The 20,127-nt window shown below is 40.4% G+C and overlaps 1 protein-coding gene across 2 annotated transcripts in view; it reads left to right on the forward strand.

Moving 5' to 3' along the window:
* Window positions 1-19,891, forward strand: part of LOC131253583 (MACPF domain-containing protein CAD1-like) — a 36,131-nt gene extending 16,240 nt beyond the window's left edge. For both annotated transcript variants that reach the window (XM_058254636.1, XM_058254637.1), the window contains exons 5-7: window positions 16,470-16,653; window positions 17,097-17,260; window positions 18,398-19,891. In XM_058254636.1, coding sequence (XP_058110619.1) covers window positions 16,470-16,653; window positions 17,097-17,260; window positions 18,398-19,033 — 984 coding nt within the window. In that variant the 3' untranslated portion in view covers window positions 19,034-19,891. The remainder of the gene's footprint in view (window positions 1-16,469; window positions 16,654-17,096; window positions 17,261-18,397) is intronic.
* The last annotated feature ends 236 nt before the right edge of the window (window positions 19,892-20,127 follow it).

Below are 20,127 nucleotides of genomic sequence, written 5' to 3' on the forward strand. Positions count from 1 at the left end.
GTGTAGGCTTGAATCCTCATAGATTCCCCTTGTTGAATGCTTGACTTTATGTGGGATGTGGAATTATTGTGATTGTTTCTAAATTATTATGATCTAAAGCTTGAAATCTTGCACATCATATCTAATTTTTATGTCCTGCATCAAATTTGGTATCAAAGCTTAGGTTTTTCATAGAGGATTGCATTGCATGTTTAGGGTTTAGTTTACTCGCGTTTATTTTGCATTAAATTTCATCATATAGGATTGTTTAGGACCCATCATTCACAACATAGACTGTTGAATTTTCTATTGTCAGAAATTCTCCAATTTTCATTGCTGAATTTTCTGTTAATAAACTGTTTCGACAATTATGTTGTTGGAATTTTAGGAGCGTTGCGTAGTTTCCCTCATATAGTCCTATGGGAGCATTTAGTCCCATTTAGATGCATATAGTTGCATTAAAGGACCTTTGAGTTGAGTGGGTAGTTGTATGCCCACACGTACTGGTTGCAGTTTTGGGTTGCACCCTGCGCTAAACATGGAGCAATTACAAGAGTCAATGGACAACATAACTCGACAGTTTGAATTTTTGGGTTGGTGGAACAACGCATTGACCAATGTTGGGATCAGCTTAATGTGTGCGTTACCCAACTAGAGACCTCCGCCTGGGCAAACCCCATCATTGGGGAAGATGCTCAATCTCGGGCAGGTGGTCAGGAGGATAGACAAGGGAATAGGGGTGACTAAAGAAACAGACATGGGGGCGCACTCATGCACCTACCCCGCGAGGGGCATCATGATCATTATGACCTAGATGCGCAACTCCTCAAGGGAGTTAGAGTATAGGCCGCTACGTTTAATGGCCACTTGGGCCCTAAAGCTTTTCTAGATTGGTTGGCAGATATGGACTACTATTTTGAGTGGTACGACATGTCGGATGCTCGTCGAGTCCGATTTGCAAAGATGAAGCTTGTGGGCCAAGCAAAGAGGTTTTGGGCTACTGCGAAGCGAAAGAAAGAGAGGTTGAGGGAACCCTCAATAATCCATTGGAGAGAAATGAAAGAAACTCTTAAGGAAAAATACCTCCCCTTCTCTTATCACTTAAGGTTAGTTGAGGAATCGAAGTCCAAGTCTAAGCCTCTCCATATTTTAAATACCAAAGACTTTGAGCGAGAGACTGAGTCGGACTCGATGGTGTATGCCCTTGTGGTTAGGGAAAGTGCACCAGAGGCTAGTGCAGAGTTACCCACTGAGGCCATTCCGGTAGTGGATGAGTTTCGTGATGTCTTTCCTGATGATCTACCGGATGAGCTTATTCTTGTGAGGGATATACAGTAAGCCATTGATTTAGTCCTTGGGACAACTCTACCAAACCTGTTTGAGGTGGTCAATAGGAGTCTGAGAAGTTTGCTCAGGTGTTTAGTAGGGGAGCACACTAGGACGTGGGACTCTGCACTACCTATTGTCGAGTTTGCATTTAATAGTTCTGTCAATAGATCCACAGGTTTAAGTCCTTTTGAAGTCGTTACTGGTTATAAACCTAAGAAGCCTATTGATCTTGTCCCTATTCCTTGTCCCTGTCCCATAGGCCATCAGAGTTTGCAGAGTCCTTTGCACATTATATTCATTAATTGCATCAAGAAATCAGGCGAAAGATCAATACTAGTAATGAACATTACAAAATTTCTGCTGACCAACATAAACGATTCAAGGAATTCAATATAGGGGACTCTGTGATGGTCTACATCAGGCCAGAGCGGTACCCTCAGGGAGCCGTTCGTAAATTACACGCGCGTAGCGCTGGACCATTCAAAATTATAAAACAAAACGGTCTTAATGCGTATGTGGTAGATCTTCCACCTTCCATAGGAATTAGCTTCACATTCAATGTAGAGGATATAGTTGCATTTCAGGGGACCACTGATACATTGTTCAGCTTGTCACCTAACCATCCTGATTCCTCAGACTTTCCCTTGATCCATGGCCTCCTCTCGACCCATCTTCCCAGCCTCTACCTCCCATACCTACCCTTCCCACACCCAGAGAGGAGATAGAGGATATTCTGGACCATCAGATAATATCGACGTCAGACGACGGATTTCAAAAGTTCCTAGTCAAGTGGAAGTCACGCCCAGCTTCAGAAAGTATGTAGCTCATTGAGGAGGAGCTTCAGAGATTTGATCCTGACATCTTGGAGCGGTTCAGGAGTTCCGTTTCGCCAGTGGCGAAATCTTCGCAGCTGGGGAGAGTTGATGGGGACATCTCGCGCACATGCACGCCCCCCCTTACGCACGTACACAAGGTGGGTCCCACCTTCGATCTGGGTCGATGATGACATCCATGGGGGGCCTCCTAGTTAGAGGACTGTGTTTTGGTTTCTTGGGGTGGACCCGATCATCATGTGGATTCTATCATTGGATCTCATGATCGTGACCCACTACCCTAGGTGACCTAAGACTTTGAGTTTTGCTTGTTACCGTTATTAGGAACATCATGAACGGTTTAGATTGCATTGATTAGTTGTTATTTTTAATTACTTCGTCTTTAAGTAATAGTATGCACACATGGCGCGGCTTTTGGGGTATAGGTTTTTCTTATAAATAGGTAACCCCTTGTAGGAGTTTTTTCCCATTGAACATTAATAAAATTTTGCGTTTTCCTGCTTCTCTAATTCTCTGAGTTGTGGAAACCTAATTGGGTGCGAAACTCTCCCTTCTTCGAAGGGCTAATTACCGTGGTGCGAAGCCACACCCATCCCAAATTACTCCCATCTCCTACCCTCCATATTCCTCATCTCCTACAGCCATCCCCTCATCAAATCCACCCACGTTTGCAGCTAATCTTTCCCCTACAACAGATTTTCAGAATCTGGCCCTGCAGGAGGGCTAAAACTTCGGCGTAGCATTGTGTTCAAACTGATAATCCGTTTGGCTTGAAATTTGGAGGGAAGGTGGCCCATTCCTGGCCGACCAGGCTCTAGCTGGCCGATTCCAGATTCGTGGGCCCTACACACGTGCGTCAGGCCGATTTGCTGCTCACACGTGCGGGCTGATCACAGGTTCCCTCCCGTCTCTATTTCACTCCTCCTTTGCCTTGTTTCCATAACCCTAACCCTAGATCATCTTAAATCCCCAAGTTCTATTCCACTTTTGAAACCTTAGGTTTTCCCGAATTGAAACTTGAGAATCCCTTGGATTGGGAAATAATCTTTTGCATGTGTGGATGAATCTACTATCCTTTGAGCATTGTTTGGTCTATAATTTTTAATTGATTCAGCCCTAACATGTGTAAGCTTGGACCCTCGTAGATTCCCCTTATTGAATGATTGACTTTATGTGGGATGTGGAATTATTGTGATTATTTCTAAATTATTATGATCTAAAGCCTGAAATCTTGCACATCATATCTAATTTTTTATGTCCTGCATCAATCCCACAGGCCACCCCACTCGAGCGCGGTGTGAAAATACCCATGCATTAATTCTTTGATGCATGACAGTAAACCAATTGCTCTAAAAGCTTGAATTGATAGAGGATGGTGAATCAATCCCTTTATCTCATAGCCCAGGTCCCACGTATCATGGGTTAGGACCTCGGGCGAACCCCCCTCGTGGGCCCCACTTCACATGAGCCACCCACCTCACATGGTTGGGGTCCGCCTCACACGAGTTGCCCACCTCACGTGGGCTGCCTACCCTGAGTGTGCCTGTGCATCCCACAAGCCCCTCCACTCAATCCTGGTGTGAAAATGCCCCTGCATTAACCAACCTTTAATACATTTCTTTATTTGGTAATAATAACTTGCCCTTACTTTGACTCATCTTATGACTATGATGAATAGGAATGTTGCTAGTTGGGAACCTAGCTTAGCAATCTCCTTTACTAAGTTTAGGGTGTACTTTCTCTTAGTTTTAAAGATACCTTTCGTTGATCAAGCAACCTCTATATCCAAAAATATTTTAGATGTTCAAGATCCTTAATTTCAAATTCTTTTGCTAAAAAAATCCTTAAAATTTTGAATCTCCTAGGAAACATTCTTGATGGGGACATCACGCGCACACATGCACTCACGCCACCCCCCTAGGCACGTACGCCAGAAGGAGGGCCCCACCGTCGATCTGGATCGATGACGACGTCCAGGGAGGGTCTCCTAGCTAGAAGACGAAGTTTTGATTCAAAAGAGTGGGCTCGTTAGTCAAGAAAAGCCAATCATGGGATCTCATGATTGTGGCCCACTAGTCAGATTGACTTCATATTTTAGGTTTTGCTTATTAATGTTTTTTAGAACATTATGGACGCTTGAGATTTCTTTTATTAGTTTTTATTTTGGTTTACTTCATCGTCGAGTAATAAGTTGCACACATGGCGCGAGTTTTGGGGTATAGGTTTTTCCTTATAAATAGGTACCCCTTGTAGCTTTTTTTTTTTAATTGATTGAAGACTAATAAAAATTTTGCATTTTCCTACTCTCCGAGTTGTGAAGCCTAATTGGGTGCGAAGCCTTCCCTTTATCGAAGAGTTAACTACTGTGGTGCGAAGCCACATCTATCCCGATTCACCCCCATCCATCGCCATCTCTACTACCCATCTTCTACCATCTATTCTTCTTATCTCACCCCATCATCTACACTTCGAATCAATCATCTATTGCACCAATTCTCCTCCCCACAACAGAATTTCAGAATTTGGCCCTACAGGAGGGCTGAAACTTCGGCAGAGCACCACGCACAAACCGTACATCGGATCGAGCTGAGATTTGGAGGTTTTGGAGTCCATCCCTGGCCGACCAGGGCCAAGGTGGCCTTTTTCTTAATAGTGGTCCCCACATACGTGCAACCGATATCACACGCATGTGCGTCTGGGCCATTGTTGTTGTCCACGCGTGCGGTACTTCTCTGGTTCGTCTCTCTCCTCTCTTTCACTTCGCTTTCACCCAAAATCCCTAAACCTAATCCTAAATTACTCGAATCTCCAATTTTATGGCCCTTTTCTTACCCTAGGGTTCCTTGATTTGAAATTTGTGAATCCCTTGGATTAGGGACTGATTGCTATGCATGTGTGGATGATTATTTCTTATCTTTGAGTATCGTTTGATTCATAATTTTTATTGATCCAGCTTAGGGCTGGACCCGCATAGATTCCCCTTAATTGAATGTTTGGACTTTCATGTGGGATATGGAATTTGTGTAATTGTTTTTGAACTAACGTGATCTTAAGCCTAAAATCTCGCATATTATATTTAATTTTCATGTCCTGCATCAAATTTGGTATCAGAGCCTAGGGTTCTTGTAGGGGAATTCATTACATGTTTAGGGTTTGGTTGTTTATGTCCATTACGCATAAATTCTCATCATATATGGCTGTTTAGAGGTCCATAAACCCTAACATAAGCTGCTGAAATTTTCTGTTATCCCTTTATTTGAATTATTTTAGAAATTAACTTAGTTTTCTATTTCTAGGTTTAGAAACTTTCCTTTTCTGTTTTTTAGAAACTTTCTTAATCTGTTTTTAGAAAGTAATTTCCTTTCCTATTTTTTTGTAGAAACTAACTTACTTTCTATTTTTAGAAACTTTCCTTTTTTTTTTTCTTTAGAAACTAGGTTTTTTTTTTTTTTTTTTTTTTTTAAGAAAGTTTTTAATTTGTTTTTTTTTAGAAGCTTTCCTAATTTGTTTCTTTAGAAACTTTCCTTTTTCGTTTTTAGAAACTAGGTTACTTTTGTTTAGAAACTTTCCTAATTTGTTTTTTTTTAGAAACTTTCCTAATTAGTTTTTTATAGAAACTTTCTTAACTTGTTTTAAAAACTTTCCTTTTTCGTTTTTAGAAACTAGGTTGTTTCTTTTAAAAATTAAAAAAGAAGAAGAAATATTTCTTATATTTTAACAACTATATTGCTAAATTTTGATTGACACCCTACACTAAACATGGAACAATTGCAAGAGTCACTAAACAAGCTGTTCCAAAAGTTGGAGTTTATGATTAAGCGCTTGGAAATGGGACCAATACTTAGAACAACTTGATGTGCGCATTACCCGACTAAAGACTATCGCTAGGACAAACCCCACCATTGGGGTAGATGTCCCATCTCAGGCAGGTGGCCTGGTAGATAGACCAATGAATGGAGTTGGTGAAGGAATCAATTATGGGTGTGCACTCATGCACCCACCCTATGAGAGACATTAAGACCACTATTTTGAGGGGTATAACATGTGTGGCCTTGTGGCTGGAGAGAGTGCACCAGAGATTAGTGTAGATTTACCCACTGAGGTCATTCCAGTAATGGATGAGTTACGTGATGTCTTTTTTGATGATCTACCGGATGAGTATCCCCCTAGGAGGGATATAGAGCACACAGGAACATGTGACATCGTAATACCTACAGCTGAGTTTGTGTTTAATAGTTTTGTCGATAGGTCCACAGGTCTCAGTCCTTATGAAGTTATTACTGGTTATAAACCTGAGAAACCTGTTGATCTTGTCCCTATGTCACTGTCCCATAGGCCGTCAGAGCCTGCAGAGTCTTTTGCACATCACATTCATTCATAGCATCAAGAAATCAGGCAAAAGATCACTACTAGTAATGAACATTACAAATTTTCTGCAAACCAACATAAACGTTTCAAAAAATTTAATATTGGGGACTCTATGATGGTCCGCATCTGGCTTGAGCGGTACCCTCCGGGAGCCGTTCGTAAGTTGCACGCGCGTAGCGCTGGACCATTCAAAATTATAAAACGAAACGGTCTCAATGCATATGAGGTGGATCTTCCACCTTCTATGGGAATTAGTTCCACATTCAACGTGGATGATCTAGTTACTTTTCAGGGGATCACTGATACTTGGTCTGGCCCTTCGCCTACCCGTTCTCATTCTCCATATTTGTTGAACCATAGCCCCTTCCCGACCCATTCTCCCAGCCTCTACCTCCCATACCCACTCTTCCTGACCTTTCTTCCCAGCCTCTACCTCCCATACCTGCCCTTCCCGACCTATTTTCCCAGCCTCTACGTCTCATACCCACCCGTCCTGACCCATTTTTCCAGCCTCTACCTCTCATACCTACCCGTCTTGACCCATTTTCCTAGCCTCTACGTCCCATACCTACCCTTCCCAATTCATTTTCCTAGCCTCTACGTCCCATACATACCCTTCCCAACCCATTTTCCCAGCCTCTACCTCTCATACCTACCTGTCCCGACCCATTTTCTCAGCCTCTACCTCCCATACCTAACCTTCACACACCCAAAAAGGAAATAGAGGATATCCTGGACCATCAGATAGTTTCAACGTCGGACGGCGGGTTTCAGAAGTACCTGGTTAAATAGAAGTCACGTCCAGCTTCAGACAGCACGTGACTCATTGAGGAGGAGCTTCAGAGACTTGATCCTGACATCCTGGAGTGGTTCAGGAGTGTTATTTCGCCGGTGGTGAAATCTTCACAGCCGGGGAGAATTGATGGGGACATCACGCGCACACACGCACTCACGCCGTCCCCCATGCGCGTACGCCAGGAGGGCCCCACCGTCAATCTGGATCGATGATGACGTCCAGGGAGGGCCTCCTAGCTAGAAGACGGTTTTGATTCAAAAGAGTGGCCCGTTAGTCAAGAAAAGCCCATCATGAGATCTCATGATCGTGACCCACTAGTCAGATTGACTTCATATTTTAGGTTTTGCTTATTAATGTTATTTAGAATATTATGGACGCTTTAGATTTCTTTTTTTAGTTTTTATTTTGGTTTACTTTATCGCCAAATAATAAGTTGTACACATGGCGTGACTTTTGGGGTATAGGTTTTTCCTTATAAATAGGCACCCCTTGTAGCTTTTTTTTAATTGATTGAAGATTAATAAAAATTCTGCGTTTCCTACTCTCTGAGTTGTGAAGCCTAATTGGGTGCGAAGCCCTCCCTTCATCGAAGGGTTAACTATCGTGGTGCGAAGCCACATCTATTCCGATTCATCCCCATCCATCGCCATCTCTACTACCCATCTTCTACCATCCCTTCTTCTCATCTCACCCCATCATCTACACTTCGAATCAATCATCTATTGCAGCAATTCTCCTCCCCACAACAGAATTTCAGAATCTGGCCCTACAGGAGGGCTAAAGCTTCGAAAGAGCACCACGCACAAACCGTACATCGGATCGAGCTGAGATTTGGGGGTTTTGGAGTCCATCCCTGGCCGAGCAGGGCCAAGATGGCCTTTTTCTGAATAGTGGGCTCCGCATACGTGCGGCCGAGATCACACGCATGTGCGTCTGGGCCATTGTTGTTATCCACGCGTGTGGTACTTCTCTGGTTCATCTCTCTCCTCTCTTTCACTCCGCTTTCACCCAAAATCCCTAAACCTAACCCTAAATTACTCAAATCTCCAATTTTATGCCCCTTTTCTTACCCTAGGGTTCCTTGATTTGAAATTGGTGAATCCCTTGGATTAGAGATTGATTACTATGCATGTGTGGATGATTATTTCTTATCTTTGAGTATCATTTGGTTCATAATTTTTATTGACCCAGCCCTATCATGTGTAGGCCTGGACCCGCATAGATTCCCCTTAATTGAATGTTTGGACTTTCATGTGGGATATGAAATCTGTGTAATTGTTTCTGAACTAACGTGATCTTAAGCCTGAAATCTCGCATATCATATTTAATTTTCATGTCCTACATCATTTCTCGTCACCAATAATCACATAAACAACCAATTGTCGGAGTGACTCGAGGAATAACCAATTGTCTTTACTGCTTGACTAAACCTCTTGAACCATGTATGGGAAGATGTTTAAGTCCATAAACAAACATCTTCAAACTATAGACCTGTCTTCATTGTTGGGGAATTTAAAACCAGGTGGAGGAGCCATATACAGTTCCTCCTTCAAATCCCCGTGAAGAAACACATTCTTGGCATTTAGTTGATACAATGGCCAAGAAAAATTGGTTGCAAGCGATAATAGAACCCGTATGGAGTTTATCTTGGTTATAGGTGCAAACGCTTCTATGTAGTCAAGTTCATATGTTTGAGTGTACCCCTTAACAACAAATATGGCTTTATACCTCTCAATAGACCATCTGCCTTGTGTTTTATTGCGAAGACTCATTTGCAACCCACTAGCTCCTTTGGGAAAATCTACTAATTCTTACGTACCTTTCATTAATGCCTTCATTTCTTCCATCATAGCGTCACACCACTTTTGATTAGTGATCGTCTCTTGGAACCTGAAAGGCGAAGGAATAAAAGAAATTGAAGACAATGAAGAATAATAGGAAGGAGATAAGGCTGCATATGAAACAAAATTTGGTATAGGATGTGAAAAACTTAGATGCTTCCCTTTGCTTATAAGGCAATAGGAGGGCTATCCTAATCTTAAAAAAAGGACTATCCTGAGAGAAAGAAGGAACAAATAAAGGATAAAAATTACTTGGTTCCAGTATTGTCAAAATCCTACGATTTATGATATACGATTTTAGTTGAATCTTAAGCAAAACGATTTGAATCCCAACCTTGAATCCCTTTTTATAAGAATCCTATGATTCTATGATTTGAATCCTACGATTTACAATTTAAATCCCGATTTACAATTCAAATTATTCTTATTCTCTTCTATTTTGAGCTTTACTTAGCTTTCATTTTATGTTTTTAAATTGGTGGGGTCTTTAAGAATTGTTTAGAAAAGGTAAGTTATTTTATTTGTTCTTTATTAGAGGTTAAATGATATATATTCACTTCAATGTTAAAACATAAATCTCTCTCTCTCTCTCTCTCTCTCTCTCTCTCTCTCTCTCTCTCTCTTTTCTTTTTTTTTTTTTTTGTGATTTTTGACTTTTTAATTGGTCTAAACACCAAATTGATGTATGATTTACCTGTAATGCTATGGATGGTTATGATCATGCTGACTTATACGTATTATGGAATGATGTTTAGAAATCAAAATAGTGTCAAAGGCCGCTTTTCCATCGTGATTCTACATTCAAGGAAGGTAACAAGAACATAAATTATTAAAGGTTCCTTGTATGTTTTTTTTTTTTTTTTAGGGAAATTTCTTGGAAGACCATAAAAAAAAAAGGAATAAGAATCCTTTAACACTATTGTAACATGGTGTCACTTGGTGTACATTGATGGCAAAAGGAAGATTGATGAGTTTTAATTTTAATTTTTTTGATTTATTTATATTTTTCATATTTGTTCTTGATTTTTAAAAAAGAAAATTGTAAAAAATCTTATGATTTACAATACGATTTGCGATTCGATACGATTCAATCCCTACTACGATTTGCGATACGAAAATGATTTTGACAACATTGCTTGGTTCTAAGGAATTAGAATTAGTGAGTGGGTTTGTTACAGTGATAACCCATTTCTGGCATGTTGTGTATACTTGTAGTTCCTTTGCCCGTGCTGTGAGCAATGTTGTCAAATCGCATATGCCATTGTATGCGATCAGCATATGCTGTTCGCATATGCGATCGCACAATCGCATATGCCATGGCATATTTTTTATAAAATAATAAAAAAATTTAAAAATGAAAAAAAAATTTTAAAAATGAAAAAAAAATCTAAAAAAATAGGAAAAACTTGCCTAATTCGTACACATGATTGGATTGAGTTATTTTACTTATTTCATTATAGTTTGAGTGTTTCATTAAGTTATATATTTAATTACTTATATTATATTATATAAATTTTAACAAAACAATCAAGCTACATTAAAAGAGAACTAATTATTATAAACTTTGAGCAAAGAAATTTTACTGATAAATGGATAATTTGAAACAACTTACAAGTTATAACTTACAACTTAATTTACAAAAAGTAAGCACAACTTATAAAATACAAAAAATAAACATACTTGAAGTAATTGTAGAGAGATTAGAGTAAGAGAGAGAGAGTAATAGATTTAGAGCTTTGGAGTAGAGAATACTGAAAATGGAGGGGATATGAGTGTCTATTTATAGGCAAAAGTTCTCCAAATTGAAAAAATAAAAAATAAAAAATTTGCTTCCACTCTAATTATTAGGAAATATGCGATCGCATATTTATCGCATATAAAAGTATGCCATGGCATACTTGCTAGGATCGCATATGCCATCATGACATATGTGGTTCGATCCACAGTATGCGCATATGTGATTGCATATGTGCATATGCAATTGCATTTGACAACAATGGCTGTGAGTGTTGGACCACATCAATAGTAGTATTAGCAGGCTGCCCTATGACTTACTGGGATAGCATCTGAAGCAATGTAAGGAACGAGATAGGAAGGGGATAAACTGGAGAAGGATGTCTCTTTTTCAACTCACTATAGTAACAAAACATTATCTGGACACATGATCAAAACATTTGTATTCCTTTTGTACGTTGGAATAGCCTAAAAGTACACTCTGAATAGCTTTGGATCTAATTTGGTCAGATTTGGACCCGGAACATGAACACACACAACCAAAGACAAAAGGTGGAACAATGAAAGGAGGCCGAACTGGATAAATGATCTGATGTGGGGACTTCAACTTCAAAACTCTGGATGTCATACGATTAATAAGATAGGCGGTTGTGAGCACTGCATTGGCTCAAAATTGCTTTGGAACGTGCATCCCTATTAAGAGGCTCTGAGTATCCCTATTAAGAGGCTCCAAGTAACTACAAGTAGATGATGGTTTTTTCATTCTGCCACTCCATTTTGTTTTGGAGTATATGGACAAGAGCTTTAATGTATCATCTCATGCTCATCTAAATAACCCCTCAATTTACCTCAAAGTATTCTCAGGCATTGCCAAATCGAAATATTTTTATTCTCTTATTAAATTGAGTGAGTACCATCTTATAATTTCTTTTTAATAATATGTGGTACTTTATCACAAGTCTTTATGAGAAGCAACTAGGTGCAGCGGGAGAAATCATTCACACAAGAAATGAAATAGAGATAGCCATCCATGGAAACAATGGGATCAGGTCCTCATGTATTAGAATGAATAATATGAAACAGGAATAAACTTTTATTCAAACTTGAAGGAAAAGTTGATTTACAATGTTTGGACAACTCACAAACTTCAGACTGTAGATTATGACTCAAAACTGAATTAAACAAATTTAGGAACAACAACTTTAATGGCTAAAACGACAAATGTCCTAAATGACTATGTGACAACCTAACTTGGGCATTGTTATGATCTTTGCTAAGATTACTACTTGACTGCAGGGCTGAAGGAGAACCAATAATATCTAGAAGTTTAAGACCGCATACTTTACGATCACTCCAATTGATTTTCTTGTCACCAAGTCTTGAAAAAAAAGTCCTCATAAATACAGTGAGTAGGAAAGAAAGTTACACAACAGTTAAGATTTTTGGTGAGACTACTAATCAACTTTAAATTTGTGGATAAATTTGGAACAAGACAAGCAGAGGATAGTGACAATTGATCATTAAGTTTGATATCACCCTTCCCAAAGATAGAGGATAGGGATCCATCAACAATTTTCACTTTATCTTTTGTAGAAGATAGACTATATGAGAAAAAATGGATGACAGGCCTGTCATATGATTAGACACCCTTGAATCAATGATCTAGGCTGGGCTAGATGAAGAATGACTATCAAGGTTAACAAACACGTGTATCTGTCTGAGCATAAGAAGTAGAAGTAGATGGACCTTCCAATTGGGAAAGTACACGGTGAAGTCATTCCAATTTTGTAATAGATAAACTGTTCGAGGCTGATGGGGACTGCCCAATAGGAGGGGCGTATAGGAGATAAATGTAGCACCTGAGGATGGAAGAGCAGAGGTAGCTTCATCTACAAGGCCATTGGAGGATGTCCGGTACGGTTGAATTTTGCTGGTTTTCCATGGAGATCCTAACAAGTCTCCCATGTAATGTCAGTTTTTTCCACGATGGTCACATCTCAACTTATCCTTCTTATCAGGCGCTTTAATATTTCAATCGGATTCTTTTCCACTTTAAGAGGGACCACAAGAGGCTGTAAAAGTAGGATGATGGCTTTCTTCATGCTTTCCTCACTTTGAACCAAGGAATAAACTTGGTACAATGTGGGAGGCTCATCTCTCCCCAAAGTCTGCCCGCTGGTCAACTCATATTCAGAGTTCAAACCAGCTAAGAAATCGAATATTCTGTTACGTTTGAGCTGTTTTTGATTTCTCTCTCTATCAACATTAATATCTCATTGTAATAACTGCTAATGGTCCAACTCTTCCCACAGACCCTAAAGAGTGGAATAAGAAGTAGCGAAGCTCTTCTCCCGTTGCTTGGAGTAGCAATTTCCTGATGTAACTGATAGACATGAGCAATATTCTGTGCTTGGGAATAAGTCCGAGTAACTTTATCCTAGACTTCTTGGGCTGTCTGCAGGAACAAGAATCCCCTACTAATATGAGGTTGCATGTTGTTAAGTAGCCAAGACATCACCATCAAGTTTTCTTGCTCCTGTTTATTATACGAAGAATCATCAGTAGCTGGTTCCTTCACCTAACCACCCAAACACCTGACTTCTTCCCGCCTGCCGATATACATTTTGGTGGATTGAGACTTTCAAGAAAGTCAGTGTCATCCAACTTCACAGTTTTGATCTGCACACTAGGGTTGTCACCATAGCCACCTACAGTTGACAGAGAACTTAAGGCCCCAGAAACATTAGATGTAGCCTCTCAGCCACTGATAGTTAACATTTTTTCACAGAAATAGCTCCTTATATTCTTCAAAGTATAGCAAAAGTTACTGTCTGAAAATTATGAATTTTTTCCCCTTATAACTTACTAGGAGAAAATCAGAAAAAAGGAGAAATCTTGAATGAGATTTGGTAGGGCGCGGCAGCATAGCTTCACAAAGAGCTCACGACTTACTCAAGATTCCACCAAATCGAGTGAGACCAGAACCAATGACTAGAGAAGTTCTTTAGGGTTAAACCTTCATATCGTAGTTCGTCAAAAGATCCCTGCCTTGAAATATGAATGGGATAACTCAAACTTGTATTTTTTTTTTTTTTTTAATTTTTTTTTTTCAGAATTTCAAGAAGAAAAGATTGCACTACTTTCTCATCAAATCTGCTGCAGCTTTGCCCAAAAATCAAAGGAAATAGGGTGAATCATATCCAATACTTATCAAGCCCAAAACAGGAGGCCATATGACTGCTGACACCAACTTTATGGTCCCCAATCACCAATGACCCCTGGTAGAATGAAAACGGCAGATGTTTTTCCTCTCTGGTACCAAGAAATAGAGATTAAGCCCTAGCAAGAGAAATGGAAGGAGAAGTAGAAGAGAAGAGGAGAAGAAAAGAGGAAGTGTTGGGGGAAAATCTAGGGATGTTTTGACCCCCTCCACCGAATATATATATATATATATATATATATATATATATATATATATATAAACACTTTTAGAAAAATACAAAATGACCCCTTGTTAGTACCTGTATCACAAAAAGACCCTTATAACCACATATCTCAACAGCCCCCTATTATACAAACTAAAAAACCAGTACCTTGTGCATACGAGCAAATCCTCAGTTCTACAAACATATAATTCTTTGTCAGCTGATAGGCATTGATTTAAGACAACACCCCGACATAAAGTTCTGTCCATTTGTGCTGCATCACTCTGGCCTCACCATCTACTCATATCAGTAATCCATAATTCCACCGATATTCTTTTGTCTTTATTCCTTTTTATTAAATGTGTCTTTTGTGAATATTTTTCCTGTTGAAATAGAGCTTGTTATGCTTCACTTCGGCATTGTTTGGACATAAGGCTTTCCAAAAGATAATTAAGATTTGGCAAGTTCCATTCCCGCCACATCTGCTCTTTCCTGTGGTTTTGTGGAGATCACAAAATCGAGAAGGAAAGTCTCTTTTGTAGATGATTTCAAACTTCTCTATGTTGTGTTCTCTTTGCAAAGAGTGATAAATATCTGATGTGGCCATATTGGTCCTGCGATATCTTGATTATATAGTTACTACTGGTTTTCTAAAGTCTCGAATCCAAACAAAGCCGTGGGTCATACTACCTTTAAAAAGAAACCTTTAGTTTATGAAGTAGTCATGCAATATGTTGATTATATATTAATTCGGGTCCTGCAATATCTTGCTTATATATTAACTCCTAGTTCTGTAATGTTTTGAGTCCCAATGTACCACAACCATATTGATCGGCAGACACGATATGTGTTTTTATACATATAATTGATGGTTGAAAAACCATTATTTGGTAAGAATGCTGTTTGTTGAGCAGTGTCAGTTTGACCTGCTAAAGTCGACCAAATAGGCTCTAATCGAACACAATCAAGCATGATTTGGTGCATTAAGTCCCGCTACATATAAATACAACAAAAGAGCATGGACCTAGAGTGGTCCTCTCCCCTTTGATTCATTGAATCCTACTTAAACTTTGTGTTTTAATTCTCAAAATAGGCCTAGATCTACAGTCATCTGCTTTAAAATTAGTTTTTAAGCTTCTTTCATGGTTGAAATGAAGAAAGAAGTGGAAAAATGAGAGAAAAATTTTAAATAAAAATTTAAAAATAAGAGAAAAATGGCATTTATCAGCCTGTAGGCCCAATCCACCCCTGTATTGCGTAACGCGGGTGATTGTTTCTCCCACGTATCAGTGTTTAGAGTTGATACCTAAACTTGAGTCCAAATGAAGCCTTATGCTGCATGATTTTGCACCCTTTTGAGATCCTACTATGCGATAGAATCAAATGTGGTATAAAGAAATATATTCATATCTAATCTCAGAAAGAGAAGAAACATGGGATGGAGGAACCAGATACACTTAATTATTTCAGTGCATCCATCTGCATGGAATGGTCAATCTGCTTGGGTGCAATGATGTGGATACAGTCAGGACAGTGATTGCTACAGCTGCCATACAAGTTGTAATTAATTCTCGGTTTAGTAGGATTTGTCTATTTGGACTCTTTAGTTTCCCTATTTGCTTTTGCCTCCCATTCTATTACAAGGCAAGTTGAGTGTTCATGAATGTTTTATCAATGAGCCAATTGGGTAGAGGAGTTGTTGGCTTCTTCTAATATAACTTTTTGTCTTGGCTATAAAATGTATTTTTGGAAGAAGCCTCTTATTTTATCTGGTCCCTCTGTGGATGGTCCATGCACCATTCAAATCCTCCAGAGTTGAAGAATCCTAACCCTTCATTAGGTGCCCAGAAATTAGATGATTCAGAAAGAAAATACAGGCAACTGTTCACATTCAATGGAAAAAAAGGCCAAACTAGGATCTTTGGGAACCTTATCAAATCCTCAGATGTTGTCACTCACAACCACATTGCCATATCTACTACTTAATTCTCCATACAAAATGATGACATGTCTCTTGTATTTTGTTGTTAGCAGTCAAACCTAGCATGGAAATGCAGGGTGTCTTTGACCACAATTAATGCATGTACTAACCGTGTGACCTGTGTATGTGAGTGCTGAGTGAGATTTCGATGCATTCTGCAGTCTAAAACATTTATTGATGCAGGATGTTACGGTCATTTTCAGGCGGAGGGGAGGGGACGATCTTATCCAAAGCCACATGATGTGGGCGAGAACTGTCCGCTCTGCCCCAGATGTCATTGAGATGGCATTCGTCCCCATCACCTCTCTTCTTGACGGCATCCCTGGGAAGGACCATCTCATCCGTGCGATCGACCTCTATCTTGAATGTATGAAATCCCACAACCAATGTGGTATCTTGTCAATCTATCTTATATGCCCTCCATGAACTTTGCCAAGCAAAACACCAAGAAGATTGGGGACCTCTTTTGTGGCACCTGCATGAGATCCAAGACCATTCATCCTGTATGGTCAATAATCAGGTTGGACCAGCCATCAGGTGATCAGAGCATGTGCTGGAATATTGACTGTGGTTCCTTTCTCATCAACATCTTCCCACCTGATGAGTAGATCAGTATAGATCTGATGAGCTATCATGGTGTGCCCACCTGATTAACAGTATGGATCTGACACATGGGCCACATTGCCAACTCTGCTGTGAAGAATACCCCCCAACTGTCTTTGCTTGAATCTCCGTAGGATTTCTCAAACTCCAGGAAGTTTCCTTCTTAAGTCTCAACATGTCTGAATTTCCGTTTGGCCATCTTTACAGACAAGCCGCCAATCGAGGAGCTGCGACATTTCTTTGAGTTTCAAATACCTCGGACGTGGGCACCTGCCCAAGACAATATACCAGGCCATCAAAGAAAGGAGCCGGTCTGCCCCTGGTTGCAGTTCAGTGTAATGGGCCAAAAGCTTTATGTCAGCCAAGAACAGGTAAGTTAATTGCTTAGCCATGAGACTATGATGCCTGTTCGCAACCATAGGTCTAAAACTCGGTCACTCGACTCACAACTTGGCCAAGTATACTCAACTTGGCAAAATTTTGGGCTGAGTCATCGTGAAACTCGGTTTTAAGCCTGATTCGATCTCGAGTTGTCACGACTTGAAGTGAGTTGCTTGCAAAGCTCTTTTAGTGAAAAAAGCAAGCATCATTTGTTTGGTCATCTGTACATTTTATATATATATATATATAAATCATGTAGCTGACCCCAATTAGTTACTATAAGGCTTAGATGATGATGATGATGATAGCTATTTTAAATATTTATAAACAATATTAATTTAATTATTAAATACCAAGTCGAGTCAAGTAAAGGCTCATTCGAGTCTTTTGAGTCATCCTGAACTGGCTAGACATAGAGTCAAGTCGGGTTTTTGACTTTTTAAACTATGTTCGCCACAACTCACCAAATAGCAACTCATCCATGTGCGGCTGTGCTCATTGCTGGCATGCTGTCAATTAAGACCATCCAAATCTTGGGCTGGGCTCCATTGTTGGTTGAGTGTAGCCTGAAAGTTGCACCGATCCAGTACTCCTAGCCATCTAATGGATGGCTGGAAGATAATGGTCAGTGATCCATTTTCACAAGCAGAATCAGATAGATATGACTTGAGATCGTCTGGTTGGTATGATTGTGCACGCTGTGATCCATCTGTAGTAGGCCCTGCAATTTGGATGGTCCCTAACGTCCATGCATGCACTGTGGTGGTGGTGGATGAGTTGCTGCATGCAAGTGCTGTTTACTAGCATAGGATAGCTTCTGGACTAAGTATTATGAGGTGACCAGAAATATACAGAAGCTTTGCCTGACCCGACTGTAACCAGTTCTGTGATTTTTCTTCCAACTTGGTTGTTTCTCGTAAGCTCGAAAAACTAAAATGATGCAGCAATCTGCGATCCCAGCCATCAGATTGTTGTGACGTCACCTGTTGAATGTGGAGGAATGCTTATCCTCAATATCCGTCCGTAGGCCATTGATCAGATGGATAAGATTGTCTGAAATCCAGAGAAAAAAATGTTAATTTTTTCCTAATTCCTCTTGCCATCCTGATTTCCAAGCAAAAATGCAGGTATCTGTCGGGCGTAAGCCCGTGACAGGGTTGAGGTTATGCTTAGAAGGAACGAAGCAGAACCGGCTCTGTATACATCTCCAGCACTTGGCCTCACTCCCGAAGATCCTCTTGCCGTACTGGGACACCCACGTGGCAATTGGTGCGCCTAAGTGGCAGGGCCCAGAGGAGCAGGATAGCCGTTGGTTCGAACCCGTGAAATGGAAGAACTTCTCCCACATCAGCACGGCCCCAATCGAGTACAATGAGACCTTCATTGGGGACCTCTCTGGTGTGTACATAGTCACCGGAGCCCAGCTTGGAGTATGGGACTTTGTGACGAGGAACGTCCTATACATGAGACTTCTGTACTCGAAGGTACCTGGGTGCACCATAAGGAGATCCTTGTGGGACCATAGCCCCACGGGCCCTTGTGATAAGTCCAAGAGACCGGCCATCGGGAACTCTACGAACCCTGGTGACATGAGTTCAAGCTCGAAGGATGTGGTGGGGAAGCTGGCAAAGCTCATTGATACATCGGAGATGAGCAAGGGGCCACAGGATTCGCCAGGGCATTGGTTGGTCACGGGTGGGAAGCTGGGAGTGGAGAAAGGGAAGATTGTTTTGAGAGTGAAATACTCATTGCTGAATTACTGAGCGTCCAGGGATGGTGATCGATTGACGATGGGCCAGAGTAGTTACAGCCTGCTTCTGGCTTAGTGGGGGTGTGTGGTGGTGATCGTTCTTGTAAATTATGAGATCTTGGTGAGGTGAATGAGATTGGAATGGTCTAAAGAGGATTTGTAGGATGATGATTTTGGTGAGGCGTACGGTGATTCACTCCATTGAGCCAATGGGCCCAGCTGTAGACGCTGATGACTCCAAAAAGCTCAGATTTGAAGTTCCTAACCCTTTGATCATATCACTTATTTTCTGTTTAATGTGGGCCGTTGCCGCTGTTCTTGTCTTAACCTATATATAGGTAAGTGATCAAAGGTCATGATCTTCGAATGTGGGAGATCTTTCAGGGCACTCCCCATCCACTGTGGGACCATCAGATCACTGATGTAGATAACCACATTGTGGGTCCCACATGCACAGAACAATGCACTGCACCTTATAAAGCCTCTGACCGAGATGGGTCAAATGATTTTCCATTTGTGGGGAACCTTAGTCGTATGATCTCGGAAATGCAACATTTGAAGTCACTGGGCCCTTCAAGAGGATGAAGCCAATTAGTGCATTTGAATGGCTGCGATGTCTTTCAGTGGCTGTGGGACTGTCCATAAACAGCGGCGAATGATTTCGAGGATTAGCATTTATGATCAATTCGATGGTGAAGGAATGTTGTGGGCTTTTCATCGGGGACATTCTTGTACAATCTCCATTGCGATTTTTCCGACTCATGAAAGGTACGCGTGGAGTTTTATTTTATGTTAATTTTTTTTTTTTGAAATTTGGAGAGCCCCTTGCAACTATTTTTATAAGGATGGTTAGAGGGATTTGGGAGAGTCATATGATTTCTTTCTTGTATATGTTTTATGGTTGAGGAATGATCACATACAACCTGTTCAATGTTTAACATATCCATGCATCTGAGCTGTGCATAGGGTGCTCCGTGCCACAAAGATCACCTGGTGCAAAAGTCAGGTCAGTCCAATCGTCAAGCGGGCCACACGTGTATGATGTATCGGACTGCGAAAAGTTGATTTAAACAGTGAAGTGTGAACTGACAGTGGGTGTACTAACAA

Source organism: Magnolia sinica, chromosome 8, assembly GCF_029962835.1.
Source record: "Magnolia sinica isolate HGM2019 chromosome 8, MsV1, whole genome shotgun sequence".
Taxonomy (NCBI): domain Eukaryota; kingdom Viridiplantae; phylum Streptophyta; class Magnoliopsida; order Magnoliales; family Magnoliaceae; genus Magnolia; species Magnolia sinica.